We start from the raw sequence: 27,901 nt of genomic DNA, 5'->3' as shown, positions 1-27,901 counted from the left end.
TTCTTGGCGTGCGTGAGCGCCCGCGCTGCTCCTTCCCCATTCCAAAGGCTGGGGGCGCGAGGTCCACCTTTATTCTCTCTTCCGTCCGAACTAACCGCCCCGGTGCGCGCGGGCACCGTGCCGCCGCTCCCCCGCCCCTCCCCCTTCAAGAGCTCCCGCCCGCGCGCTCCTCCTCCTCCCCTTTCCCCGGCGACGCGCACGCGCGCCAGCCCGGCTCGCGCCCTCTTGCTTTCCTCCGGCCAGCGAGACCCCCCCCTCCCCTTCCGCCTCGCGGCGCTTCCTCGCCCCGCGATCTTCTCTATCCACCCCCAACACCGCAGGCCTCCCCCGCCCCCCACCCGCCAACGGCGGGTCCCCAGCTTCCCAGTCTCCTTCGCTTCCCGCGCTCTCCGGCGGAGGCCTGGCCCCAGCCTCCTCTCTCCCTTCCCCTCAATTCCCCTTCCGGACGCTGCCATCATGTTGAAGCCTCAGCCGCCACAACAGACCTCCCAGCCCCAGCAGCCGTCCCCCACGCAACAGGCCGTGGCCCGCCGACCTCCCGGAGGCACGAGCCCTCCCAACGGTGGTTTCTCGGGCCCTCTGGCCTCAACCTCGGCTCCCTCAGGGCCTCCCGCTGCCTCCTGCCCGGGGCCTGCAGCTGCTATCGGGAGCGGGCTCCGCCGGGGAGCCGAAAGTATCTTGGCGCCACAGCCGCCGCCGCCGCCGCAGCAGCAGCAGCAACAACATCAGGAGAGGCCGGGGGCAGCGGCCATCGGCAGCGCCAGGTGAGGAGGGGTGGGTTTCCGGGCGCTGGAGCGCTCGCTGCGGGGCGGCAGCAGCTTGGTTCCGGCCCGGCAGCCGAGACTTCACAACACCGCGCGAGGCGTGCTCCTAGCCTGGCCACCCTTGAGGGACGCCAGGGGGAGGGAGAACCCCTGCCCCCTTGAAGCTAGGGATGGGCCCACTCAGGTCCTAACCGGTCGGAGGTAAAGGGTTCCCCACCAGCCATCAGGACTTTAATTAAGGACCGTGCTCAGCCCTCACAGCCTAGTCAGGGCTCGCGGCCTGGGCCTTAAGGGCAGGCGGGACGCATCCCGCTAGTGTCGTCGGAACGAGGAGTGGGGGTGGGGGGGCGAGGAGGTGATGGGGGTCCCCTGCTCCATTACCGCGAAGGGTCTCGCGGTTCCCGGCTTCAGCCAATGGGGAGTCGGCTGCGGGAAGGGGTTCGGGCCTTGGCCAATGGAGGGGGGGCGCGCGGCTCACAGTTTAGCCAATGGGGAGGGAGGGACTTGGAGCGGGTTGCCACCTCCTCCTTCCCGGTCGGGCCAGTAGGAGGGGAGCGGGGTGGGCGGGGGAAGAACGAAAGGAGAGACCACTGGGAGGACTGCGGCCCGGGAACCTTTAGAGCGCGCGCGCTCCTTACGTACGTGCGCGTGGATTCTCTGTCTCATGACCTCGGCACTTGGGAGCCCAGGGTAACGTAGGGCAGTGTGGGAGTGAGAGTGTGTGTGGGGGGGGGGGGGTTCGTTGCTAGGTGGGAGACACTCCACTTGGTTTCTAGTGTGTATGGGTTAAAGGAATTGAGCGTGGCGGTACACGCAGGCGCAGTGGCTTCTGATCGCGGGAGGGGGTATTTTGAAGAGTCCCTTGGGGCTTAGTGCGCAGTCGCAGACCGGGTGAGGCCTCCCGGTGGATGCCTTTTGCGGCTGCGCTGTCCCCCAGCCCTGCCAATGGCCCCCTGAGCACCCTCCTAAACCGCTGGTTACATCAGCCAGAGAAGAGCAGGATTATCAGGGGACTGAGGACCCCTCCCAAGGTGGGTAACTAGCTAAATGAGTAAGGTGGTCGACAGGGTGGGTTGCAGAGGGACTATCCCTCCTACCAGGGTTTGAGGCATAAGGCTCTGAAAATGATTGTATTTCCTATTTGGGAGATAAGGTGCCTGAGCCTGGTACTTAGGAAGCTGCGTTCCCTGAGCTTCCTGTTTTACATCTGAGATGGGTGATTAGTTATCGAATACTGCATAACATTGGTCTCGTGGAAGCATGACGCTCTGGCCCCTTGGAGAAAGTGAGGCAATGGTTGTTGATTGAGGTCTGTTTTGCTGGCATTTGGAGGAAATGTGTCTAATGGTTTATAGTGTGTATGCCTTTTTTCTCTCTAAGGTGAGAGTTTGAAAACCTTGTTGATTAATTGTAGCTTAGATCAGCATTTTCACATGGTATGTGGTTCTAAAATACCAAGTCCTTTAAAATTAATTGTGTAGGGGGAATTGAACACATTTAAATAACCAGTTTTTCATTTCCTTTTATAGGGGACAGAGCACAGGAAAGGGACCCCCACAGTCACCGGTGAGTGTCCCCAACGGTACAAAGTCTTAAAAGAGATATGTGGGAATATAGGACAGATTAGGTGCAGAAATAGTCTGGTGGGCTCAGAAGCAGGGGCCCAGCACATACAAGGTGGTCATATGTGGAGTGTGGACATTCAGAAGGAAGGTAAGAAGCTGACTGGCTGTTTATTTCTCCCTCCTGTATTACTGACAGGTATTTGAGGGTGTTTACAACAATTCCAGAATGCTGCATTTTCTTACAGCTGTTGTGGTAAGTGGATACTTTGTTTGAAGGATGTAATGTGTCTGTTTGCTGGAGACACTCTTCTTATTTTTCCCACTTTCCCAGGGCTCCACTTGTGATGTGAAGGTGAAGAATGGCGCTACCTATGAAGGTATCTTCAAGACTCTGAGCTCAAAGGTCAGTGTACACAAACTAGCTTATTTTTGGAGTTGCATGCAAGGAGTAGGAGAATGAAGTAGGCTTATTGAAGATGTGAATTGAGTGGTATTGGACAACATTGTGGCTATTTCAGCGTGTGCTGGAGCTACATTTTGAAGCTTGCAGCTACAAGCAATGAAAGACGTAGGTCTGAAATTTGAGGGCTGGATACTTTAATGTAAAAATGCTTAAAAGTTTAAAATGTGAAAGTTTAATTTGAGGACTTGTGCTGAGTCCTGTGATTGATATCAAGAAGATGTTATATATGCATGGTGTTGGGGAAAGTTTAGAAAGGGTAAGAGAAAAATAATCATATTTTTGCCTTCATGTTTGTTGATACTGACCCTTGGGTGTTGGGAAATGGAACTTTTTTAGTTTGAACTGGCTGTAGACGCTGTGCACCGGAAGGCATCTGAGCCAGTAGGTGGCCCCCGTCGGGAAGACATCGTGGACACCATGGTGTTCAAACCAAGTGATGTCATGCTTGTTCACTTCCGAAATGTTGACTTCAATTATGCAACTAAAGGTATTGTGCCGGGCTATTATGTCAGACCCATTCTGTGAGTGGAGAGCAGAGAGCAGTTACATGATGATTTGATTTATCCCCATTCCACCCCACCCCCATAACCACCCACTTTACCATCTCCCCGCCCCTATACACATACACCTTCCCCCCAAGGAAGATGGCTGGATTTTTCCCTTTTGGGAATGTATCTTGATGTCTAAGATAAAGTGGGACAAATTTGGCTTATGTTGTGATTCTTTTATTTTCTTTGTTTTGAACTCCTTGCTGCTTATGAACATTTAAAGTTTTTTTTTTACTTCTAGAGAGAGTGGGAGGGAGGGAGAAAGAGGGAGAGAAACATCAATGTGTGGTTGCCTCTCACGCGTCCCCCACTGAGGACCTGGCCTGCAACCCAGGCATGTGTCTTGACTGGGAATTGAACTGACCACCCTTTGATTCACAGGCCCATGCTCAATCCACTGAGCTACACCAGCCAGGGGTGCTTCTGAACTATTAAGATGAGGGAGTTTTGTTTGTTTGTTTTAAGAGAGGAGGAGAGAGACGTCAGTTTGTTACTCCACTTAATTGATGCATTCATTGGTTGATTCTCATATGTGCCCAGGCTGGAGATAAAACCTGTAACCTCAGCATATCTGGACAGTGCTCTAACCAACTGAGCTACCTGGCCAGGGCTAAGTTAAGGGTTTTTATGCTGCGCCTGCCCACCCCTTATCCCCAAACCCTGGCATACATAAACTTTTCTTTGCTTCTGACAACTTGTGGGCAAGGAAAGAGATATTTGGGGGAACCACCTGTGAAATATGATATGACTCCTGATCTTCAACTCTGCCCCCACAGACAAGTTCACTGATTCAGCTATTGCCATGAACTCGAAGGTGAATGGGGAGCACAAAGAGAAGGTGCTTCAGCGCTGGGAGGGGGGTGACAGCAACAGCGATGACTACGACCTCGAGTCTGACATGGTACAGTCTCCTTCCCTGAGATCCTGAGAGCTTGGCAGCTCTGCTGCCAGAATGTGGGTTATTGACACTAACGTCATTCTTGGAACCTAGTTGCTTCTGGGAGGGGGGAGGAAAATCATTTACCTTTGCCTGTTTGTGACAGTCAGCTTCCAAATGGAAAGGTACAGAAAATAACGAAACAAAAATACCTGTTCTCCCACCATCTGATTGGCAGCTTCAAGTCATTTTTTTTTTTTTTTCAACTTAATAAAAAGTATAAACAAGAGTGAGTACTGTGTAGGCCCATTTCCCTTCTGAAAAACAGCTACTGCTATAGTTTGAATCATTTAGAATTTTTCATGAGTGAATGCATTATTTTGCTATTTAATTTGCATAAGAATTTACTTTCCCTGCCTGTTTTTGAGTGTTAACCTGTTGCTACATAGATCTAGTTCAATGCTTTTAACTTATTGTATACTATTCTACTTATGTACCCACGTATGTATACCTGCCAAATTGTATTTATCTCTTTCCTTACTGTTTTGTGGTTTTTGGCCCTTATAGTGCCTTACTGAATTTTTAGAATATGTATGCCCATGCATATATACCAGAATTTCTCTGGGATGTAAATCTGGAAATGGATTTGTTACTGAAAATTTGTTATAGTTCTAGTTGATATTCTTGCCAGCTGTGTTCCAGTTTTTCCACTTTTGGTGTGGTCAGATTTTTTTTTTTTTTTTTTAGTTTTTCAGCCTGATGGAGAATGACAGGTCATTGTTGCTTTCCTTGTTGGGTTTTAAAAGTCTCCCTCCTCCCTCCCTAGTCCAACGGATGGGACCCCAATGAAATGTTCAAGTTCAATGAGGAGAACTATGGTGTAAAGACCACCTATGATAGCAGTCTCTCATCTTACACGTGAGTGTCTTGGTACTCTCCATGTGGTGCAGTATGAGGCGTGGGGTCACCAACAGAAGGGCAGGTCTCTAGGTGAAACATAGCTTTTGTTCATGCTTTTCTGGGTGTTCATGTTGCCCTCTCCCCACCCCTGTTTTGTTTTGTGAACTGCTCTTAAAAGTTTTCTTTTGGCCTTGGTTCCAGACCATCTCATGGGTAGAATTAACTGCTTATCTACTTGTCCATACTTTTTCTCTAGAACTTAAAATGTACTTAAATACTTATTTATATGTGCCCCATATTCAAAGATACCTTGCTGCTCTGTCTGGGACCTAGTAGCTGCCCATTAAATATATTGTTGAAGAAGTTAAACACCCACATACTTGAGCTTGTGATAGGACTGGTAGAAATGTCTTTCCTTTCATTGCCTGGCACTGGGGTGGTGATGGTCTCTGGTGGTCCTCTCAGGGTGCCCTTAGAGAAGGACAACTCGGAAGAATTTCGTCAGCGGGAGCTGCGTGCAGCCCAGTTGGCTCGGGAAATTGAATCGAGTCCCCAGTACCGCCTGCGGATCGCCATGGAAAATGATGATGGACGCACTGAAGAGGAGAAGCACAGTGCAGTCCAGCGGCAGGGTTCAGGACGGGAGAGCCCCAGCTTGGTATCTAGGTAATTGCTGGGGGCAGCCTGGTATATTTGGGGCTCATTGTGTGGGCCAAGAGTTTTGTATACTCTTGTTTAAGCCTCACAGCCATATGTGATGTAGGTTGATGAATAGTTATTCCCAGTTGTTATTTTGAAAGATTAAAATCTATAGTGTCATTCTGGCTGGTGTGGCTCAGTTAGTTGAGCATCATCTTGAGAACCAAAGACTCACAGGTTTGATTCCCAGTCAGGACACATGCCTGGGATGCATGTTTGATACCCCTGGGGCACCTACAGAAGGCAGCCGTTCAAGTTTCTCCCATTGCTGTTTCTCCCTCTCTCTGAAATAAAAATAAAATAGTTTTAAAATTAATTAAAAAATAAAATCTAGAGTGGTTAAGTGATTTGCCCATAGTAACAAGGCTAAAGTTTGTGGATTTGGAAAAAAATTTTGTTTCAGAGTTTCGGTATATATTCTTTCCCTTTTTTTCTCTGCATAGTCATATACATGTATGCCTCGTTCTTCTCTTTGTGAAAATAAAATCAAATTATGTGATCTGTATCTTTAAAAAGATGCGCCTTGACCTGCAGTGTGATACTACCTTTCTCATAGGTCAAGAGTGGTAGATTTGTGGAGCATCAGCCTGGTTGGTCTGGTCAGGGTTGACATAGCATAAGGTCATAAGCCTGTAGCCACAGAACATTAAACCAGGACAGTTTTTCAGGTGAGATAGTGCAAAAAGCCAGAGCCGAGCAGTGTGTGTGTGTGTGTGCGCGCGCATATACTTTAGAAGGAAGGGCTTTATCTTTCCACAATGTGTGGGTTTTGTGGCTATTTGATCTCACTTAAATTTTTTTCCCCCAGGGAGGGAAAATATATCCCTCTACCCCAACGAGTTCGGGAAGGTCCCCGGGGAGGAGTTCGATGCAGTAGTTCTCGAGGTGGCCGGCCTTGCCTTAGCTCTTTGCCACCTCGTGGCCCTCACCATCTTGACAATAGCAGCCCTGGCCCGGGTTCTGAGACACGTGGTATTAATGGAGGTAAGTTATGAAGCAGACTTTTATGGAGGACAGGAAAGAGTTGGGAAGGATAATTAAATGGCTTTAGATGGGTTGGAAGGATGATGGATTGGTAGTAATGTAGTAACAGGTACTCTTCATCTTTTTTCCCATCTTTAAAAAAAAAATAGGCCCTTCCCGCATGTCCCCTAAGGCACCTCGGCCTGTGAGAGGTGCTAAGACTCTGTCTTCACCCAGCAGTAGGCCTTCTGGAGAAGCTTCTGTTCCACCACCTCCTGCAGGTAAAATTTCAGCAGTCTTATAGGAAGAAATGGATAGAAATTTGTAGGGGTATATAAATAAAATCAGTTGTTGGAATGCTAGAGTGTGCGAGACAGGTTCAAGATACGAAAGATATTTTGAGAGGTTTGGGCTTACAGTTTTTAGGAAAGATTTTTTCAGTTTCCCTCTTGCAGAAACCCCAGTGTGACAATTTATGGGCATGTGTGACTGGTAGATGTCTTTATTTAAATTAGTTGTAAAAAATATTTACAACAGCAGAAATCAAAGAAAATTTTCAATTTTTTTGAAATACAAGAGGTTCTGCTAGCACTGACGTGTCTTGCTGCGTAGCTCCATTTGGCTGGAACTGAGTCATGACTGCCCCTTTAAGTCCTTTCATGGTGCTCATGAAGCCATTTTATCTCCTTGTTACCTGCCTTGCCCTTGCAGGCATTTAGGTTTCCAATTCTACGTATAAAAAAGTGGATAGTCCTGGCCAATGTGGTTCAGTGGGTTGGGCTCCAGCTTGTGAACCAAAAGGTCACTGGTTCGATTCCCAGTTGGGGCACGTGCCTGGTTGGGGGCGGGTGAGAGGCAGCTGATGGAGATGTTCCTCACACATCAGTGTTTCTCTTTCTCTAAAAATGAATGAATAAAGTCTTTAAGAAAAAGTAGATAAATTTTTCTTGGTGTTTTAATAAGGTTTTTGTCCCCGTGGCTTGTTGACCAGCAGTAACCATTTTACAGCTTTCCCTTTTCTTCCAGTTGGCCGGATGTACCCCCCACGCTCCCCCAAATCGGCTGCCCCTGCCCCAGTCTCAGCTTCTTGTACTGAGCCTCCCATCGGCTCAGCAGTACCAACCTCATCAGCTTCCATTCCTGTGACATCATCAGTTGTGGACCCTGGAGTAGGCTCCATTTCCCCAGCTTCTCCAAAGATTTCACTGGCCCCCACAGATGGTAAGAGCCAGATGGTCAAGGGCTGTGGACAGTGTGAACTGTGGTTCTGGGAAGAAAGACCTTTAGGCATCTCTCTCTCTTCTTGCTCAGTAAAAGAACTTGTGGTCAAGGAACCTGGGAGAACTCTGGAATCCCAGGAGCTGTCCCGAATGTCTGGGAAAGGTGAGGATTGTTTTGTTCTGCCAAAGTATAATGCTCCTTTGATTAGGAGAGCATTTCAGTTAAGAACGTTGTTGAAATTCAAAAACAATGTCTGTTAGACCTTTGATCCTAATTTTTCTGATAGGATTTCCAAGAGCCCTTTTTTCTTTTTTTGTCTTGTGGGCTACTGGTGGTGTGTAGCCACCTTTAAGAAAGGAAATGTATATTTTCTCCTTTATCGCTGTTTCTCATAGTCCCTGGCCTTCAGAATGAACAGAAACGCTTTCAACTGGAAGAACTGAGAAAGTTTGGAGCCCAGTTTAAGGTGAGAGAAGTGTGGGAACGAGCTAAGATGTTAACAGGATGAAGGTGGAATGGGTGTGGGGAGCTCCCAGGGGAGGCACAGGACTAGGTGGGTACAAGAGATGAGAGCAGGCATGAAAGAAAGTGGCAGGACCTTGGGTCTGGACCAGTGTTATATGTGTGTTTCTCTCCTTCCAGCTTCAGCCCAGTAGCTCTCCGGAGACCAGCTTGGATCCTTTTCCTCCCCGGATCTTAAAGGAGGAGGCCAAAGGGAAAGAGAAGGAAGTTGATGGTCTACTGACTTCAGAGCCCATGGGGTCCCCAGTCTCCTCCAAGACAGAGTCCATATTGGATAAGGAGGACAAACCACCCCTGCCTCCAGGAGGAGGCACCGAGGGGCCAGATCAGCCCCCAACACCTTGCCCAAGCCAAACCGGCAGCCCCCCAGTGGGCCTCATCAAGGGCGATGACAAGGATGAGGGCCCTGTTGCCGAGTGAGTGAAGTAGGAGCTGGGTGGGTGTTGGATGTTGAGGAGCAAGCCATGAGGATTTACTTTATTTTTTTCTCATAGACAAGTAAAGAAGTCAACATTGAATCCCAATGCTAAGGAGTTCAATCCCACAAAACCTCTACTGTCTGTGGTGAGATGGGGTAACATCTTCCATAAAGGAGACTTGGGAATGGAGTAACAACACTGGAGGGGGAGCACTTGATGTAGGGCAGTGAGAGGAGACAAAGTGTGGCAGGATGGCAGCAGTTGGGCTGGTTTGGGGAAAACAGACACGTTTCAGGGCTAGGTGGCACAGAGGATCACGATGTGTCAGACAGATGTTTACAGGTTTCTCTCTTAGCATTTGGCTCAGGGAGTTTCTGAGTGTAGTAGTTACAAGCATAGGCTTTGTTTCGGCCCACTGACTTGGCCTACACCCCTGTGTTTATTTACAAGCTGTTTAACCTATTTGCCTCAGTTTTGTCACCTATAATTTGAGTGTGTCCATCTCTTAGGATTTGATGTGAGGCTTAAGCAAGAGAAAGTGTAGGATGTGTTTGTATGTTTGGCACGTGTCACTCCCTCCGCAAATGATGTTGCTATATAGGCAATGGGGGGGGGGGATAGAAAAATTAAGAGATTTTGTAATGTTCTCCCTTGTGTCTTACAGAATAAATCCACCAGTACTCCAACCTCTCCAGGGCCCCGGACTCATTCTACTCCCTCTATCCCGGTGCTGACAGCAGGCCAGAGTGGGCTGTATAGCCCCCAGTACATTTCCTACATACCTCAGATCCACATGGGACCAGCTGTTCAGGTAAGAGAAAAGACTAGATGGCCCAGGGTAGGAGGTTTGGTCGGGATGGCTGAGGGTCCAGGTCAGGCGTGTTCTCGTCATTTGTCAGCAAGTCATTCAGCCTCGTCTGTGTTCTTGTCCCTAGGCACCTCAGATGTATCCATATCCTGTATCCAACTCAGTGCCTGGACAGCAGGGCAAGTACCGGGGAGCAAAAGGTGAGCAGGGTGGGGAGGGGCAGTCAGTGGGGCTGCCCATTGCCTCCTGGCAGATGGAGCTTGAGCTCTGCACTATTTTCCCCCCACTCCCAGGTTCCCTGCCCCCTCAGCGCTCGGACCAACACCAGCCAGCCTCAGCCCCTCCAATGATGCAGGCCGCCGCTGCTGCTGGCCCACCTCTGGTGGCTGCCACACCTTATTCTTCCTACATCCCCTACAATCCACAGCAGTTCCCAGGCCAGCCTGCCATGATGCAGCCCATGGCCCACTACCCCTCGCAGGTAACTGAGGCACAGGAGGGACATTGGGGTACAGAGGCCCTGCTAGAGATCCTATCTTCACCTCCCTGACTCAGAGGAGCTGGATGAGAGGCATGCAGTGTTCTGGGTTGTGGTGTCAGGTTTACGCTTCAGTCCTCTCTCTGGAAGGACCTGTTGCAAGGCACTTAAAAACTTAAGCCTTACTTATCGTTGTCATTGTCGCACCCCACCCACAAATTAAATAAAGTGTTGATAAGATAGCATCGATATAAGTTAGTTGTGAATATACTATATAAGTATATTGTGAATGTTTGACAAGGTAGTTGTGACAAGGCCAGAGCAGTGCTCTGCAGAGGTTATGCCCTCCACGTCCTGTGCTGTGCCAACCATTTCTCTTCTTGCTGTTCCAGCCGGTGTTTGCCCCCATGCTTCAGAGCAATCCGCGCATGCTGACATCGGGCAGCCATCCCCAAGCCATTGTGTCATCCTCTACCCCTCAGTACCCTTCTGCAGAGCAGCCCACGCCCCAAGCCCTTTATGGTGAGTACTACTGGACCCTCCCCTTTCAGGCTGTGCTTCTCAGTCCCCTCTAGTGTGCTCAGCACTGATTTTTCTCTCCTTCCTACTGTAGCCACTGTTCACCAGTCCTATCCACACCATGCCACACAGCTCCATGCCCACCAGCCACAGCCAGCCACCACACCTACTGGGAGCCAGCCACAGTCCCAGCATGCAGCCCCCAGTCCTGTCCAGGTGCCTGCCATGGGGGATCTCAGTGGTTGGGGCAGAAATGTGTGGCTTAAAAAAAGGAATAGAGCTTGGGACGTTTTCTCAGCAGGGAGGATCAGGTCAGTGGGTAGAAGGCCTGGGTATCAGAGGAGTGGGTGGCACTGACCCTTCCCCTCCCCCCTGACAGCACCAGGCAGGGCAGGCCCCACACCTGGGCAGTGGACAGCCACAGCAGAATCTGTACCACCCAGGGGCCTTGACAGGCACGCCACCTTCTCTGCCACCGGGACCTTCTGCCCAGTCCCCTCAGAGCAGCTTCCCCCAACCAGCTGCTGTGTATGCCATCCATGCCCACCAGCAGCTGCCCCACGGCTTCACCAACATGGCCCATGTTACCCAGGTAAGAGCCCAGGGGACCTGCTTCATCTGGGCCTGTTTTGCTATGAGGACCTGAGCCATGATGCTATCCCATTCCTGAGTTCCCAGTGCCACCTTTACGTAGTGTTCCTGACACTAGGATTCTCGGCACCTGTGTCAAGCTTCTGCGGTAATCCCAGCTACTTTCTGTTTTCTGCAGGCCCATGTCCAAACTGGAATCACAGCAGCCCCGCCCCCTCACCCTGGGGCTCCCCACCCGCCCCAGGTGATGCTGCTGCACCCACCCCAGAGCCATGGGGGTCCCCCCCAAGGCGCAGTGCCCCAGAGTGGGGTGCCTGCACTCTCAGCTTCCACACCCTCACCCTACCCCTACATCGGACACCCCCAAGGTGAGCAGCCTGGCCAGGCGCCTGGATTTCCAGGAGGAGCCGATGACAGGATTCGTGAGTTCTCGTTAGCTGGGGGAATTTGGCATGGAAGAGCTGATGGGCTGCAGGTGGGGCAGGATGCACGGGTTCTGGGTGGGGAGTGAGGGGTCTTGGAGGCAGGGCTGTCCCACAGGGCGCCCGCCGACCTGCACCTGTCTGTGAAGTATGTAGGGTGGGCAGAAGCCACAGTCGCCGCCGCCAGGGGCTTGCTCCTGGCTCTGTCCTTTGCTTCCCTCCGTCCTCGCTCAGTTGTGATCCAGCAGCCCCCCTCCCCACTGCCTCCCCAGCTCTCAGTGACCCCGACTGTCTCCTGACTTAGCCGAGGTAAGGTCAGCGCAGCAGACAGGGCCAGGCTGGGGTGTGGGGGGCTGAGCTGGGCACACAAGTAAGGGCTCTGGCTCACTGGGAAACAGTGTTTGATCTGTGCTTCTGACAGCCCCATGAGACACCTTGAGGAGGCCGCTCCTACCCAAACACTCCCCCCACACCCCACACTGGACGGCATTGGATGAAGGGACAGCTGCTTGGGTTCTAATGCTCCTGCTCTCTTCTCTTTCCCCTCCAACCAGTTCAATCTCATCCCTCCCAGCAGCTCCCCTTCCACCCCCCGGGGAACTGAAGATTGTCCTGGCCGCGACCTGAGACCTCCATGAGTGGAGGGAAGAGTGATCTATGTCTCTTCCCCCAGCAGCTCGGACCAGTCCCAGCCCCCCAATCTCCCCTTTCCCCTGGGGGAGCTGGGGGATTCCTGCCAAGCACCTTGAATGGGAGAGGCCTCAAAGTGGGTGGGCCAGGGTCCAGCGGGGGTGGGGGGGTTCCTACTCTGCCCCTGCCCATCCCCACCCCATCTTGCCCTCCCATCCTCTTACCCCTGCTGGAGACAAAAGATCTTTTATTTTCTATTATTTATAATGTCAGACTTGGGCCCCATGTTCTTCCTTCCCCATTAACTTGAGTGATCTGTGTGAGAGACAGATATCCCACAAGGATGGTTGGACAGGACTTTTACTTTTTATTACATAAAAATATTTAAAAAATTAAAAAAAATAAAATTTTAAACTAACTTAACCTGCGTCTAGTTTCCTCTTTAGAGAATAGAGATACTGTATTGGGTTGGCCAAAAAGTATCTTCCGTTTTTTCTGTAAAATAAGACATCTTTCATTTTCTCTAGTAATTTTATCAATTTGGGTACTTTGAGTATGTCAGCTATCGTGGGTATAACATTGTTCTCAGTTAATATCTCAGTTTGTCGGCCTCAGCCAATCTACCCAGCCGTGGACCATCATCTAGCGAGAAATCTCCAGCACAAAACTTTGTAAACCATTTTTGACACATTCATGACACCCTCATACAATGCACAAATCTTTTTACGCGTTTCAGTGGCATTTTACCATTCTTCAAATAGCTTATTTTTTTCTATAATATTAAAATGGCTACACAAAAATTCACCAATTTTGATGTTTTTGAATTCATGCTGATGTGACAGCTGTCACAGTCTAACAAAAGTGTTTCAAATGAAGTTAAAGACAAGCTACAGTCATTGAGACTAGTGTCATCGAGAAAAACCAAATGAAGTTTGGCCAACCTGAAACAGGGATGTAGACTTATAGGTCCCCAAAGCCATCCCCCAAACCTTGTTTGGGGGATGGGGAAGAGCAAATGATAGGATTGAGCACTTTGCATTGCACTGGCAACTTAGCTAGTTTAGCTGTGCTACTGCCTTGGGACAAGGTGGGCATGACTTTCAGACTGGATCCTGACTCTTGACATAGCTGGTTCCCCCCTGGATCATTGAGTCACTCTTACCCTGACTGGATGGCAGCCGAGAGAATGTAAACCACAGAAAACTGGCAAATGTAACTCATTGTGTGGGGAGTTAGAGGTCACACAAGAGGCCCTGAGTCAGGATTTAAACTAAGGGTGAGCAGCCATTTGAAGAGTGAGGAGGAACCATGATGCAGCTGATAGTGAAGGTAGAGAGGAGCCATGTTGGTTATAGGAGCTGGTCCTCTGGACTAATATGACAGCAAGCATGCTGCTTTGATTGTGCAGGCTCTAGAGGACTTCAAAGATTGCCCCTGCAAGGTGCTGACCTGCCCTGCAAATCCTGACTATCTGGACACTCGGGACTGTGCCTTCTCTGAGTTTCACCGTGATCTAGTGTAACACAGCACATGTTTTCCTGGACTGTTAGGTGGAGGCTGAGGACATCATACTCCAGATTCTGAAGAGAGATGCTGCATGAGAAGGGGGACTTGGGTACCTTCCAGCAGGGCTGGAGACCTGTTTGCACAACTGGCTTAAGAATATGAACTATTGGGTTTGCTTCTGGGGGAACAAGGGAAGTGCTGGGTCTCATAGGAAAGGGCTCCAAGCTGAAGTACCCCCAAGCCAACCACCCCCCACCTCCAGATTGGAATGTTGTAAGTAAAGACTTGTTGCTCCCAATACTAACTGCTGGTCCTATACCAAGGCACCACCACAACAGGTCCGTCTGCTTGGTTACAAACCCAAGAGCTGTCAGTCTTAAATGTATGATGTGGTTCCCAAGACAGAGCCAGTGTGACAGGACAGCCTGAGGGTTCTGCCCTTCTGGCTCTGACTGCCACATGGATCACCTAACCTCCCAGGCACTGTTTTCTCACCCCAAAATTGGTCCTAATGAATCGTTTATCCCTTTTAAGCTGAAATACATTAATGTATATGGTCACTGGAAACAGAGACCTATGGGTGGGGCCTGTAAAAATGAAGTGGCAGTGGAAGAAGTTGAGAGGCAGAACCTGAGTTGTCAGGTTTAGGGGAATCAGTTAAACTAGAGTTTGTGGGCAAGACAAGAACCAAGCATGGGATGGAGAAAAGACTTCAGAGGTTTTGGGGTTTTCTTTTTAAGGTAGCAGTGGGAATTCTTCCTCAAACCTTGGTTTTCTTGTATCTGAAATGGAGATTACACCCTTAGCAGGGAAATTTCAGCTTGAACCAAAGCCAGAGAAAATGGACCGGGTGGGAAGAATGAAGTTTAGATATTGGGAAAGAATTCCCAGGGTGTGAGGATCTGAAACCTGGTGGATGAGCATGGGGTTGAGGGACAGAGGGGAGGTATATTAGAGGTAAATGAAAAAGGATTCTAGCAGCTGATTGGCTGCTTAAGATGGGCAGTTCTGAGGTCCCAAATTAAAGAGCTCTTTAGGGATGTCAGTTGGGGTTGGGGGGCAGTGATGGAAGAAGCAATAAAGTCTTCAATTGGGTTGAGGATGTCTGATGTACAGATGAAGAGATGGGTCTCATTCTGCAAGTCATTTAACTGCAGATGTTACTGCATAGTCCTTTTGATGCTTTAAGGAAGAACTGCAGACTGGTGTTGACTTAAATGCTAAGAGGAGAAATCTCAAGAGCTGGAAGGGAACTATACTCCACCCAGACAGGAATCCCTGTGAAAACTCTCAGTAGCTCCTTGGACACTGAAGGTAAAAAACAAGTAGACCTGCCCTAAATTAAGTTCTCCTTCCCTTGAGCCTCTCACAAGTTTCTCTCTTCTCTGGAGTCACCAGGTTCTGAATTTCTCAAAATAGCTTTCACATTGGAGAGCCTCCCCTCTCAGGGATGCTTGTCAGTAGGATGCCTTGAATATATGCATTTGTCAGGACCCAAATTTGAAAGGTGTGCCCATTAATCCCTCCTGAATATCACCTTTTTTTGTTTCAAGTTAGCATCCTGGTCAGTCGATTGAAGTCTTTAAAAATCTACTCAGCATTTTATTCTCTCCATGCCTGATAAAATCTCAAATTGAAAGTGAAACCTTCATTCTGCAATTTCTCCAGCCTGTTTGGAATTAATGACAGTGGTCATTAAGCACAGATTTTGTGTTAATCAAGTACCTCTTAGGTGCAGAGTGCTGGTTCCATAGGTAAGATACAGTCCCCAGTATCAGGGCTTACACAAGGGTAGCTAAACATGACATGCCTAGTAACCACTCCAGGAGATGAGCTGAGCCAGTGCTGGCTCCAAGTGAGAAATCCTTTCACACTATCGCCCAGAATGATATCCAGCAATATCCTTTAAAAAAAAAAAAGATTTTATTTATTTTTAGAAAGGGGAAGGGAGGGAAAAAGAGAGGGAGAGCAGTATCAACGTGTGGTTGCCTCTCATGTGTCCCCCACTAGGGTCCTGGCCCGAAACCCAGGCATGTGCCCTGACTGGGAATTGAACTGGCAACACTTTGGTTTGCAGCCCGTCCTCAATCCAATGAGCTATGCCAGCCAGGGCAGCAATATCCTTCTGTAGCATACAAAGCTCACTAGACTACTTTTCAACACTCGGGTTTCTCCCAAGTTGCTACAGCCGTGCTGATAGCTTTACAAAGAGGAGCATTCCCAGCCTCTACCATTGAGATGAACACCTGAGGCTAGAAAGCTCAGTAAAAATGGCTCCAGGGTACCTTTTGGGCTTCTGTTTCCTTTTTATACTTCCTCATCTTTCCAACTTATACAAAGGACACAAGACCCAGGCTGGCTTACTATTCACAGAACAGTTTATTGACCTACCTCACTTGGCAGGCCATGGGGAAGTGTCAGTCTAGCTGCAACTTTGCTGGGTTGCAGCCTATGCCCTAGGAAGGGAGCCTCAGAAGCAGGACAGAACACTGGCCAGCACAGCCCTGAACATACAAGCCTGAGCAGAGGTCCAGACTCAACTCCACTTTATGTTCTTGTCCTCCTCAGTCATGGCTGGCGTGTCAGTGACGAGGCCGGTGCCAATGGTCCGGTTGCCATCTCGCAGAGTAAAACGCTGGCCTTTTTCTAAGATCATTGGCTGCCGCAAAATTAGGCTAAGCTTCAGGTCCTCCCCAGGCATAGCAAGCTCCTGGAGGGGGCAGAAATGGATCATGCATGGCCTCCAAGGTGCCTTCATTCCAACTGTTGGTTGGCTATCAAGGTGAAAGATTATGGGAAAATGCAGCAGGATGATTACTCTTTCTGGGGACAGCTTCATCCCAGCTGTCAGGCAGATGTAAACAGGATATGCAAAGGCAAAAAAAAAGGACCAATGATCAGTGTTCCCCTAAGGTGCATTCTTGAGGAGAAATGTTGAGGCAATTTTGGGTTATGCAGGTTTCTTACTCATTGACCTCTCTAAGCCCTATGCATAGCGAAACTCTTAAGAAGAAATACCCTTTTCTGGGAAGTCTTTTTGGGTAAATTCTAATAGAGATAGGTTTTTAATCTACTTCAGCCTAGGGAATACTGGATGAGGTGAGGACTCACTCCTCCTAAAACCACTGGTCCATGCCCTTCATCATTAGTTCTACATCAGCAAGCCTCTCTTCACCCCACAAAAAGTCACCCGCATTGTCACATACACCTTTAGAACTGGAAGTGAGGCAGACCTGATATGCACAGTGCTCCTTCACATCCCTATACCCACCTTCCCTGGAGGTAAGATGATACGACAGGCCATGTCCCAAGTCAGGGAGAACATGACAGGCATAAAGTGGGATACAAAGGGCTTGTGGCGGCCACCTTCCTCTTTGCTGAGGATGTAAACCTGGAAGACAGAGCAAGTGGCTAGAAGCACCACCTCTAGGGGGCAGTTTGTCTCAGTGAGCCCTGCCCACCATCACCCGGAGCCCTCACCTGTGCCTCCACCTTCTGGTGGGGCTGGATGGAACCTGGTTTGGCCATAACCAGGCCACGTCTCAGGTCTTCCCGCTTCAAGCCTCTAACCAGGGCCCCAAGATTATCACCTGCCTCTGCCCTCTCCAGGCTCTTGTGGAACATTTCAATGCCTAGGAGGAAGAAGAGACAAGGGAGGATGGTTTGGGGCAGAGGAAAGACACAAGGGACCTGCAAAGGGAATGGTCATCCTGGGGCGAGTCCCTGGGTCTCAAGGCTTTCTTCCTATACCTGTCACCACAGTGCGAATGTTCTTGTTATGTCCCAGGAACTCACACTCATCTCCCTTCTTCAAAATGCCACGTTCTAGTGTACCTGTCACCACAGTGCCCCGGCCTGTGAAGGAACAAGACAGGACACCAGGGACTGTGGGTGAGGCTCTTGATGGGACGGGGGAGGGGGGGCAATGAAAATGAGTACAGTCCTCACCAGGGATAGAGTAAACTGACTCTACAGGTAGCAGGAAAGGCTTCTCCAGATCCCGGGTGGGCACTGGGATGTGAGTGTCCACAGCATCCAGCAGCTTCTGCACAGACTTCAGGCCTAGCTCAGGGTCACGTTGCTGGGGTGGCAGGGATGGGGAAATGACAGGACTCTGAAATTCTCTTTCTGCTTAACAAGAACCACTCCCCAGACTCAAAGCACAGCTCTGGATGCCTATCCAGCCCCATCCTCTACCACAGCAGCCCCTGCCTGACCCTGCCTTCACCTCAAGGGCACAAAGGGCAGAGCCTACGATGACTGGGGTGTCCTCCCCTTTGTAGCCAAACTCAGTGAGCAGTTCCCGGATTTCCAGCTCGACTAGCTCCACCATCTCAGAGTCCTGGACGGCATCTGCCTTGTTCACATACACCACAACATGCTCTACTCCAATCTGTAGATGGGAAAGAGGGAGATGGTGTCCTAACTGGCTCAACACCCCACTCTTCCTCTTTCCACTCCTACCCAGGCTCTGCATACCTGTTTGGCCAGTAATAAGTGCTCTCGGGTCTGGGGCATCGGGCCATCATTGGCTGCCACCACCAGGATGCAGCCGTCAAGGGGGGCAGTGCCTGTAATCATATTCTGGGTAGGAGAGGAAAGAATACACTCAGCCTATTTCAGTGACCTCCTCAGATCCACCTCCATTTAGACATGCACAACAGTTAGGAACTGAATCTCACTTTTCTCTGCCATTTCCTCACCACCCACTTTAAGGGGCCATGCCCACAAATCCATAATCTCAAACCTCATGTCTTGAGTATCAACCTCCTCTCCACAAACCTAACATTTCTCCTGACAGGAGGCAGCTCCTGGCCCTGTCCCCAGAGACACTCTCACCTTAACATAATCTGCGTGACCTGGGCAGTCTGTGTGGGCGTAGTGGCGGGCAGCAGTGCTATACTCCACATGAGCTGCATTGATGGTGATGCCTCGGGCTCGCTCCTCAGGGGCATTGTCAATCTCCTCATACTTCTTAAACTTGGCCCCACCTCCCTCAGCTAAAACTAAAGGGAGAGGGAGAGAAAAGAACACAGCTCTCAGCTCAAGTCCCCTAGGTAGAGGCAGGACTCGGGCCACACCCCTAAGTCCCTCCCACTGAAACAAAGGACAGCCTGGGAGGATGACCCCTCCCTCAAACCCTCCAACAGATAGAACCGGTCAGAAAGAAATGCTAGAGCCTCAAGGGTATGCTCAGCCACCTTCGAGGGTAAAGCCCCTGCTTACAGGGTAGTTCCTATAGCCAGAGGGAGGTCTTTCAGAGTCCTCCAATTTATGCATCACAAAGTTCATCATATTCAGGGAAAACCTGTTTCCTGCTTCTTTCAACCCACCTTCATTGGAGTTCTGGCTCCTGGAACTAAACTAAACAGCAGCCACTTTGCTGGCCCCACCTCCATGGCTCCAGGTCCCACCTGCAGAGCTAGCGTTGCTGGATGCCCAACTGCAACCCCGCTTACTTTTCGTGATGGCCGCGGTCAGTGTGGTCTTGCCGTGGTCCACATGGCCGATGGTACCCACATTCACATGGGGCTTGTCGCGCACATAGGTCTTCTTGGCCTCCACGGCCAGGCCACGGCACAAGAGGGTCAGTGCCGGGGCCTTCAGCGGCTGTAACAAGCCCTGCAGTAGTGGGGTAGAGCCGGCGCCGAGACCTGCGGGGCAGACGCTTGGAGTCAAGGCGCGGGTCCAAGCCCGGCCACTCCAGGAGACTCCCACGTGTCCCTGTACCGCTATCAGGCTCCCCACCCCCTCACCGCTGAAGAGGGGCGTCGCGCGCAGCAGGGTGGTGGCTGCCATTATGGTCGTATTCACTCCCCGCGAACCGGGTACCGGCGACCAGACGCCCGCGCGTGCAGCAAGAGGGCAATTGCGACTGGCAGCCACTTCCGGCGGAAGTGAGGACGGGAGGGCAAGTCCGGGAGCCTCTAGCCACCAATTTCTATGGCTATCTTCGCCAACTTCCGGGCACGGGACGGAAGACGTCAAGAAAGGTAAATGCTATTCTCGGAAGCGGGTAAGGACGGAGGTTTCCACACCCCCCCTCGGGCCTCATGGGAGGAAGAGGGTCAAGCAGTTCTCCCCGGCGGAGCCGGGGGAAATGTGGAGTGTCCCATAATGCACCAGTGGCCGGAAGACTCACGGACTCGGTTAGTCGTTCGCAGAGCGGCCGGTTAGCCGAGGAATTAGGTAGGGTTTAGGCCGGGTCCGGAGGGAGGGTCCCGACCTCCATGAGGCAGAGGCGGCCTCCCTCCGCACGGACTGCTCTGGAACGTCCAAGTCCCAAGCCCCTGGGAGTCCGACCCAGACCTACTGCACGTGTCTGACGAGAGATCTGGTGGCCTTTATGCCACAGCGGGAAGTAGGACGAGGTCTTGCAGCCAGGCTGAGGAAGAAGATCCTGGGTGCTTTTCGGCGTAGAGTTCAAATATGACACATCGTCTCCGCGGAGCCTTTGTTTTCTTATCTGTAAAAAGGGATTACAGTAGTAATATCTACTGCATTGAAAGATCCTGACATCCTGCTCTGAGAGTAAATGAGCTGGGCAGGAGGTAGGAGGGGGCCCCGGGGACCTCCAGGTCGCAAAGTCCTTAACCATCAAATACCCGCCCTTTTTGTTCACAGCCTTGCTGGGACAGACAAAGCTTTGCTGTCCACCCACGTCGCACCTCAGCAGTAAAAGGAATAGTTCCCTTGTTCTTTGCCCCACCCACCCAATTTTAGTGATGACAACAAAAGGGAGGGACCAGCCTCAGGCACCTTGAGGAGCCCCCTGTCTTTCTTCTCAGCGCAGAAGGCAGGGCTGGGCACCCAGTAAGTGCTCAGTAGATGTCTGTTGAGTGAATGAAGAGTGCAAGGATAGTATATAACCTTTAACTTTCATATCCATCATTTCATCACCTTGGGATAATAGCAGCTGCTTATTTAATCCTGGTTAATGTTTCCAAAATTCATTAGATCCTAGGATTCAATTGACTTGACTGCATGTGGGGTTTTTTTAGAGATGGGAATGGAGGGAGAAAGAAAGGGAGAGAAACATCCACATGTGAGAGATACATCAAGCAGTTGCCTCTCACACTCCCCCAAGTGAGGACCTGGCCCACAACCCAGGCATGTGCCCTGACTGGGAATGCAGCCGATGACTTTTCCATTGGCAGGCTGGCACTCACTCTGCTACGCCTCGCCAGCCAGGGAGACCACGTTTGTTTAAAATAGATTCCCCCTTAGAAATTATGATTCAATAGGGTCTGGGCACAGACAGAGAAAGCATATTTATTTATTATACACGCACATACACACCTTAAGCTCAGAGGAGAGGGAGACATAATAAACTAGAGCTTATGGATCAGGCATTGGGCAAATGCTTTATATTGTTTCACTGATATGAACTGGTATTTCCTTCATTTTACAGGTGAGAAAACAGCATTGGGGATTACGGAAACCAATACTATTAAACTTCAAAAAAGTGTACTTGACTGCACTGCACTATAATATAAGTCATTTTATTGCTCAGGTAAAATGAGAAACTGGCTAAGATTTCTGGCCTCCTGGTCCCTCCAACCTGTCAGCTCTGCTTAGGAAGGGGCTGGTACAGTATAAAAGGGTGGGGTGGTGGGTTTGTTTTTTTTTTGTCCCTCAGTCATTCCACTCCTGGAAATTTATCCTATGACATTATTGGCCACTAGTTTTGGGGGGTGGTAAACTTTCTTTTTTTCTTAAGATTTTATTCATTTATTTTTAGAGAGAAGGGAAGGGAGGGAGAAAAATATCAATGTGTGGTTGCCTCTCACGAGCCCCAAGTAAGGACCTGGTCTGCAATCCAGGCATGTTCCCTGACTGGGAATCAAACCGGTCAACACTTTGGTTCGCAGACTGGTGCTCAATCCACTGAGCATCATGAGACAGGGCTAACTTTTCTTCTTAAGGAAATTTAAACTTTCAGTTTCGGTGGTGGTGTATTTTAATGTGTACTAGCTTGAAAAAAAAGACGTATAAGTAAATACTGTAAAATATGAAACAGTTTAAAAGCAGTGTTTGGTAGATAATATGGGTCATATGAATATATGATAAATTTAGGGGGAAATGGTACATGAATAACTGAAACTTGAGAAACAGTGCTCAGAAAAGTCCAAAGGGAGAAAAGTTTTTATAGAGCTGTTGACGTAGCATCCTCTGTAATAGTCAGGAGTCTTGATTTACAGATGACAGAATTTACATTGATTGACTTAAACAGAATAAAGATTTGTTTTAGGGTATTAGGCAGCTTACAGAATTGTGGGATGAGCTGGAGAAATAGCTCCTAAGCCGTAGAACTGATTTGACCTGATAAGAAAACTGCTACTACTGCCATTGCCACCAAATACTAAATACCAAGACTTAAACTTGTCTGCAACAGCTACTGCTGGTGGCACTGACGCCACTGCTGCATCCATAAAGAGACCTTCTCTTCCCCTTACTCCAAAGCTTGGCATATTCAAAGTCTTACATGTATGTGTCTGATTGGAGAAACCTAGATCATCATATGTCAGTGTTTTTTGTATTGGAGGAAGGCTCAGAGATGTGTTCTGGCTTTGATGTTTGGGGGCAGAACTGACGGCAGGGAATTTCCCCAGGTGCTGAGCCATGTCTGTGACCACATGGTTGACAACACAGTGACAGAGTGGAAGGAACACAAATATCCAGTACATGGATATGGTGGCATAAATTTTGGCAGAGCCACTAAATGAAATATTAGTGGAATGGATTCAGATCTGCAGAAAGAAGGGGACTCAACCACCTGTAAAAATGCTTGTGAGCAGTGTTACATGAAGAGGAAGGCTCACTACTACTATAGAAAAATGGCATGTATGCCATTTCGAGGACAAGGGAAGTGGAAAGCAATCGTGACTTTAGGAAGCTATAAATTTGCTTGGGGAAGAGAGAGATGTTTCTCTCAAACATTTTATGTAATTATAGTAAAAAAAAAAAGTCCTTTTTGCAGAAGCTTGAACTCATTCAAAAAGATGCTTTTGAAATCACATGGCCTTCCAGGGCTCCCAGCAGTCCCTTCATCCTGCTGTGTGGCAGACACTCTGAACTCCTGCTTAACAGCCATTGTCCATCTTCCTGCGGGCAGGGAGGGCTCTGGTTTTCCTCAGGGTGGCCCTTTTCCCATTCCAGGAATAAATCCTCACATGTTTAGTCCACTTCTGGTGGTCCTGTTCCTTTTGCCAAGAGGTTTGTTTCCAGCCAGGTGTGACTCCTTTGAGGCTGGTGATTAGTAAGAGATCTGGCGGGGGTGGGGGGATGGCTTCCAAGAAAAGGTCCCTCATTCTTAAGAAGGAAACACCAAAGAAATGAACCCCCTTTTGACTCTGAATGTTCCTGGGTCTGGATGGGAAGCTTAGAACTACCATGCTCATCTTGCTTCCAGGCAATAATGCAGCCAAAATCCAGAAGAGAAAAAAGTGAAGAGGATCTTAGAAGGCTGGACTCCTTGTGGTGTGTAATGACAGTGTCCTTTTTGTTTAAGCCAGATTGTGTCAGAGTTGTCTTTATTTGCAGCCAAATACATCATAACAGATACCCTCTCTTCCAGTGCTTGGTACCCTGAGACATAGTTCTTGGTTTCACTTGTTTGAGACTGAGTGACTTGAGTAGGGCCAGGACTGGGCTTCCTTTATCTTTATATCCTCTGTGCCCGACCACTGTAGGGCTCTTTGAATGTTTGCCTTAAATTAATGAGACTTCCAGACTGGTGGGTGCCTCTGTGTGGTGCCCTGATTTCACATATCTAGAACAGGATTCTCAGCTCTGCCACACTCTTCTTACACACCTAGTAAACGACATCACCATTTACCCTTCCCCTGACTCTACACCTAACCCAACTGGTTCTGTCTCCAAAATATATCCTGAGTGTGACCCCTTCTCTCTATCTCTACTGTGGACACTGTGGTTCAATCTGGAATCATCTCTTATCTAGGTTACCTCACAGGTTCTCCAGTGGGCCTCCCAGCTTCCACTTTTATTCTCAATAGCTGTCAAATCCATCCTCCACACAGTAGCCACATCAGTCTTTAAAATTTGGCTAAGAAATTAATGCCTTCTTAATGACTTCTTGTGAAATTTAGTATAAAAGCCAAACTCTTAATTGAAGTGGGTGGATTGTATAGCAGGTAAATTATATCTCAATAAAGCTGTTATTAAAAAATCCAAACTCCCATGGCCCACAAGACTTGCATGATCTGGCCCCTGCCTGCCTCCTTGACCCCATCTAGTATGATTTCCCCTCACTCCCTCCCAGGCATACTGGCCATCCTTCTATTCTGCAGACGTCCACAATTGTTTCTACCTCAGTGTCTTTGATGTTTTTCCTTGTAGCTTTCCCTGTGTTGCATTCTTACTCCTTACTCAGGTCCCACCTCAAATGTCACCTCTTCTATCTAAAGTAGCCCAGGTCACCCTTTTGTCAATTACCCCCTTTGATTTTCTTCATAGCACCTAAATATTCAAAATTACAAAGTTTGCTTGGTTGCTTTTTTCTGTGTCACCAGCTCATGACAATAAGAACTTATCTCTTATTCTAAGAACAGTGCCTGACAGGTGAAGAAATATTTGTTGAAGGAATTATGTGTCAAGTCATTTCAGTTGAGCATTTGTGTTGGGCTTGTAAACTTCCCTGATGTTTTCAATGGAAAGCAAGCTTTGTATTCACATTTAAAAAATAAAGGTGAGTCACTAACTTTGGAGGCCTCTATTATCTATAAAATGGGGATGGAGTGACAAGGTTACACTGTATGATTTATAAGATTTCTTGTAGCTCTAACTTCTAAAATGAGGGTGGGGCCCTGACTGGCATGGCTCAGTTGGTTGAGCATCATCCAGCAAAGAGAAGAGTTGCTGGTTCAGTTCCTGGGTTTCAGGTCCAGTCCCTGGTTGGGGTGCATGCAAGAGGCAGCTGGTCAGTGTTTCTCTCACACGACAATGTTTCTGTCTCTCCCTTCTCTCTCTAAAAGTAAATAAATAAAATCTTTTAAAAAACAAAGTGCAGATGGGGTTTGGAGTAATTGAAATGAGGACTGGGTTGGCAACTTAGTGGCAACTTAAAGATTAGGACCCAGAGTTTTGTCCTCAGTGTCACTGAACAGACTTTTAGGGAGCTCAGGGGCATCCTTTACTCTTTTCCCTACCAGCCAGCTTGGCAGTGTTTCCTCAAATATCTCTCTGAACATTCTTCTAGGTACTAACACCCCTGCATTATCCTGGCCAGGTCAGCTTCAACCCTCTCGCAGAGCACTGCACCAGTCTCCTCTCCTTTCATCCCGCACAACCCCCAGCCCCATACTGGACCTGGATGCCCTTCCAGACACATTACTTTGGTCATACTGGTGTCACACAGATGTGACAAGACATTTCAGTTGAAAACACTTGGTGAAAAGCTACTAAGTAAAAGGCACAGGTTCAGCCCTGCCCAACTTTCTAGAGGAAGTCAGACACACATTGAAGCCCGAAACCAGAGGGAAGAAATGAGGGAAGTGGTGTGTGTAGGTTCAGAGGCAGAGCCTAAGTAAAGCCGGAGTACTTTAGGCTGTCACACTGTCCTGACAGAGCTGAGTATGATTTGGAGGGGTGGAAGGTACAGGCCAAAGCACCAAGGCTAAGCTGGACATCACAGGAGAGAAGACAGTACAAGAAATCCTCTTCTGGGGTGTGGGAGGGTCAGTCTGACCTCCAAAAGAATCCTATAGCAATGGGATTCTCCCTCTTCAGTCACCCTGGTTTTCCTTTGAAGAGACACCTTCTGCCATGCTCAGCTCTTCCCAGTCTCAGATGGGTTCATGATCCAGTGTTTACCAAGTAGCATAATCTATCCCCCCAGTTAAAAGTATTGGTGCAGGGTTAGTATTCTGTTTCAACCCCAACTGGTGTACTGAAGTTCAATTCTGGCACTAACTACCCAAGGTTAGCACAAATCCCACAGGTTAAGGGCTCAATTATTCACAAGACTGCCCATGTCAAATGCCAGCTGCACTTCTGACCAACTGGCTACATATCTCGGAGTTTCCCATGACCCTACCCCCACCCCCCATACACACACAGTTTGGTAATTTGCTAGAAAAACGCATAGGCTGCAGGAAACTGCTATACTTTATGATTACAGTTTTACAATAAATGATACAAGTCAGGGACAACCAAAGGAAGAGACACAGGGTGAGGTCTGGGAGGGTCCAAATGCAGAGCATCCTTTCCCTCTCCCCACAGAATAGGCATATTGGCCTCCTGGAACATCAGTGTATTCGCCAACCAGGAAGCCCCATTGAACTTCACTGCTCAGAGTATTTATTGGGGTTTCATTATTAGTCATGATTGATTAAATCATAACCCTGTGAATTCAATCTGCAGGCCCCCATCCCCTCCCTGGAGGCTAAGCTGGCTCAAAATCCTGACCCTCTTATCACAAGATTGGTCTTTCTGGTGACCAGCCCCCATCCAGATTACCTAGGGGCTGGCCATGAGTCACCTCAGTAAAAACTCAGGTGTGGTCTAAGGGGCCCATGAATAACACATGTCTATCGCTCTGGAAATACCAAACATTTTTAATTCTCTGTGCTGGGAACATGGGACAAGTATCAGACAAATTCATTACACAACAGACGGTCATTGGGTGACCCAAGCTGAACTGATGAGACTCAACCTTATTGCATTGGTTGGAGCTACTGGGAAAGCTATGGTCTTTTTATTCTAGGGTTGTTACTAATCTGGTAGAATGTAAGCTTGCAGCTGCAGGTAGCCATCTTGCTACCTGTGAGGGTACAACCTGCCTGAGAGTGAAGATAGTCCAGAGGAAGCAGAGCTAAGAGAAGGAGACCAAGTTCAAATCGGCATTGTCTGAGCAGGCTCTAGTTATGCCTGAAGTCATTCTACCTTTGATTTTTCAATTCTGTGAACCAACTCTCCCTCTCCTTGTTCAACCCCCCACCTTAAATTGGGGTTTCTATTACTAGTAACTGAACATCCTGTGTACTCCATGTGGTGTTACTGAGGAAGAAGTGTTTCTTACTTTCTTGTTAATGGCTTGGCTTAACCCAGTCTCTGGATCCCATCCTTCCCACCTTCCCCAAAACTCATTCCTTCAGTTACCATCCTCTCTACTGGTGGATTTCTCCTTAGATTTCTGACGTAAGTAGTTCTCCCTCAGGATATAAACAAGCAAATCTTTCTTCTCTCTCCAACTACAATGCTCCATATCTTTTTCCTTCCCTTTTTGGCCAAACTGTGTAGGACAGCTCTCCATATTCCCCCTCTCACTTAGTCACCTTTCATTGTTCCTAGGTCTTCTATCATTTGGCTTCTGCTTCCTTCACTTCCCTACAATGACTCTCACCAAGGCTGCTCAGCAATGGTAGTCGTCAGTGTCTTGTACAGGAGACAACAGCAGTACCAGGAATCCTTATCTGTCACTTGTTTTTGCCCACCCCACACACGTACACTGCTGGTCTTTGGTGTGTAGTTTCTACCAGAACTTTCAGGATTTGTTGTTTCTGTTTTTTAGGACAGCCCTCAGGCTACTGGAGGCTTTGCCTTGGAATTGACATCTCCAGGGGTAACCCTTGGTCAGCTGCTGAGCGATGTTGGCATATGTAAGGCCCAGTTCCCTTGTTGTCTGACAAAGCTGAAACATAACTTGCACCCAGAGCTCCGCTGTGAGATCAAGCTGCCTGAGATTACAAGTTTGCCTGGCTTCCTCTGCTTTCCTCTCCTGCTGCTCCCACTCCCTTACTGGTTTCTTCTGGTAACACTTTTTAAATAAATCATTTGCACACAAATCCTCATCTGTTTCTGCTTCTGGGAAACCTGACCCAAGACATCATCTCAAGACTTTTTATACCTCTTCTTTGCCTGCCTGTTAAGTGTTGCTTGTTCCCGAGAATTAGGCCCTGGATCTGTTCTCTTTACATATATTACCCAGACAATATAATTCATATCCATGGTTTCAACCACTGCTTGTGTCTGATCACCACCTAACT

The 27,901-nt window shown here is 48.8% G+C and overlaps 2 protein-coding genes and 1 long non-coding RNA gene across 27 annotated transcripts; 2 read left to right on the top strand and 1 right to left on the bottom strand.

Moving 5' to 3' along the window:
- The first annotated feature begins 178 nt into the window (after positions 1–178).
- On the top strand, positions 179–12,812 carry ATXN2L (ataxin 2 like). Of its 23 annotated transcripts, none has more exons than XM_036021210.1 (24): positions 180–764; positions 2,294–2,330; positions 2,526–2,582; positions 2,661–2,732; positions 3,129–3,279; positions 4,117–4,241; positions 5,044–5,135; positions 5,583–5,783; positions 6,625–6,800; positions 6,950–7,060; positions 7,788–8,000; positions 8,091–8,162; positions 8,396–8,466; positions 8,643–8,938; positions 9,017–9,086; positions 9,606–9,752; positions 9,877–9,949; positions 10,043–10,230; positions 10,620–10,749; positions 10,841–10,962; positions 11,126–11,338; positions 11,516–11,705; positions 12,032–12,068; positions 12,337–12,812. In XM_036021210.1, the coding sequence occupies exons 1-23, from the start codon at positions 457–459 to the stop codon at positions 12,061–12,063; spliced, it is 3,147 nt and encodes a 1,048-aa protein (XP_035877103.1). In that variant the 5' UTR covers positions 180–456; the 3' UTR covers positions 12,064–12,068; positions 12,337–12,812. The 23 variants fall into 23 exon arrangements, with proteins under 23 accessions (XP_035877098.1, XP_035877103.1, XP_035877102.1 ...); XM_036021209.1 differs by having other exon boundaries at positions 12,314–12,812; XM_028511957.2 differs by having other exon boundaries at positions 398–764; positions 7,806–8,000; positions 11,909–12,068; positions 12,314–12,783.
- Positions 12,813–16,255: 3,443 nt separating this feature from the next.
- On the bottom strand, positions 16,256–19,807 carry TUFM (Tu translation elongation factor, mitochondrial). 2 transcript variants are annotated; one of them, XM_036021216.1, is made up of 10 exons: positions 19,652–19,807; positions 19,355–19,549; positions 18,735–18,901; positions 18,375–18,479; positions 18,124–18,288; positions 17,844–17,976; positions 17,730–17,750; positions 17,376–17,527; positions 17,167–17,286; positions 16,256–16,605 (listed from the first exon to the last, which is right to left on the bottom strand). In XM_036021216.1, the coding sequence occupies exons 1-10, from the start codon at positions 19,692–19,694 to the stop codon at positions 16,432–16,434; spliced, it is 1,275 nt and encodes a 424-aa protein (XP_035877109.1). In that variant the 5' UTR covers positions 19,695–19,807; the 3' UTR covers positions 16,256–16,431. The 2 variants fall into 2 exon arrangements, with proteins under 2 accessions (XP_035877109.1, XP_028367835.1); XM_028512034.2 differs by having other exon boundaries at positions 17,646–17,750; positions 19,652–19,806.
- Positions 19,808–19,917: 110 nt separating this feature from the next.
- LOC118499611 lies at positions 19,918–27,700 on the top strand. 2 transcript variants are annotated; one of them, XR_004902111.1, is made up of 2 exons: positions 19,918–20,708; positions 27,427–27,700. It is a non-coding gene; the product is annotated as an uncharacterized LOC118499611 (long non-coding RNA). The 2 variants fall into 2 exon arrangements; XR_004902112.1 differs by lacking the exon at positions 19,918–20,708 and adding an exon at positions 23,094–23,375.
- The last annotated feature ends 201 nt before the right edge of the window (positions 27,701–27,901 follow it).

Source organism: Phyllostomus discolor, chromosome 3, assembly GCF_004126475.2.
Source record: "Phyllostomus discolor isolate MPI-MPIP mPhyDis1 chromosome 3, mPhyDis1.pri.v3, whole genome shotgun sequence".
Lineage (NCBI taxonomy): Eukaryota > Metazoa > Chordata > Mammalia > Chiroptera > Phyllostomidae > Phyllostomus > Phyllostomus discolor.
Note: the sequence above shows the minus strand (reverse complement) of the source record. Positions and strands in the feature narration are given on the sequence as shown.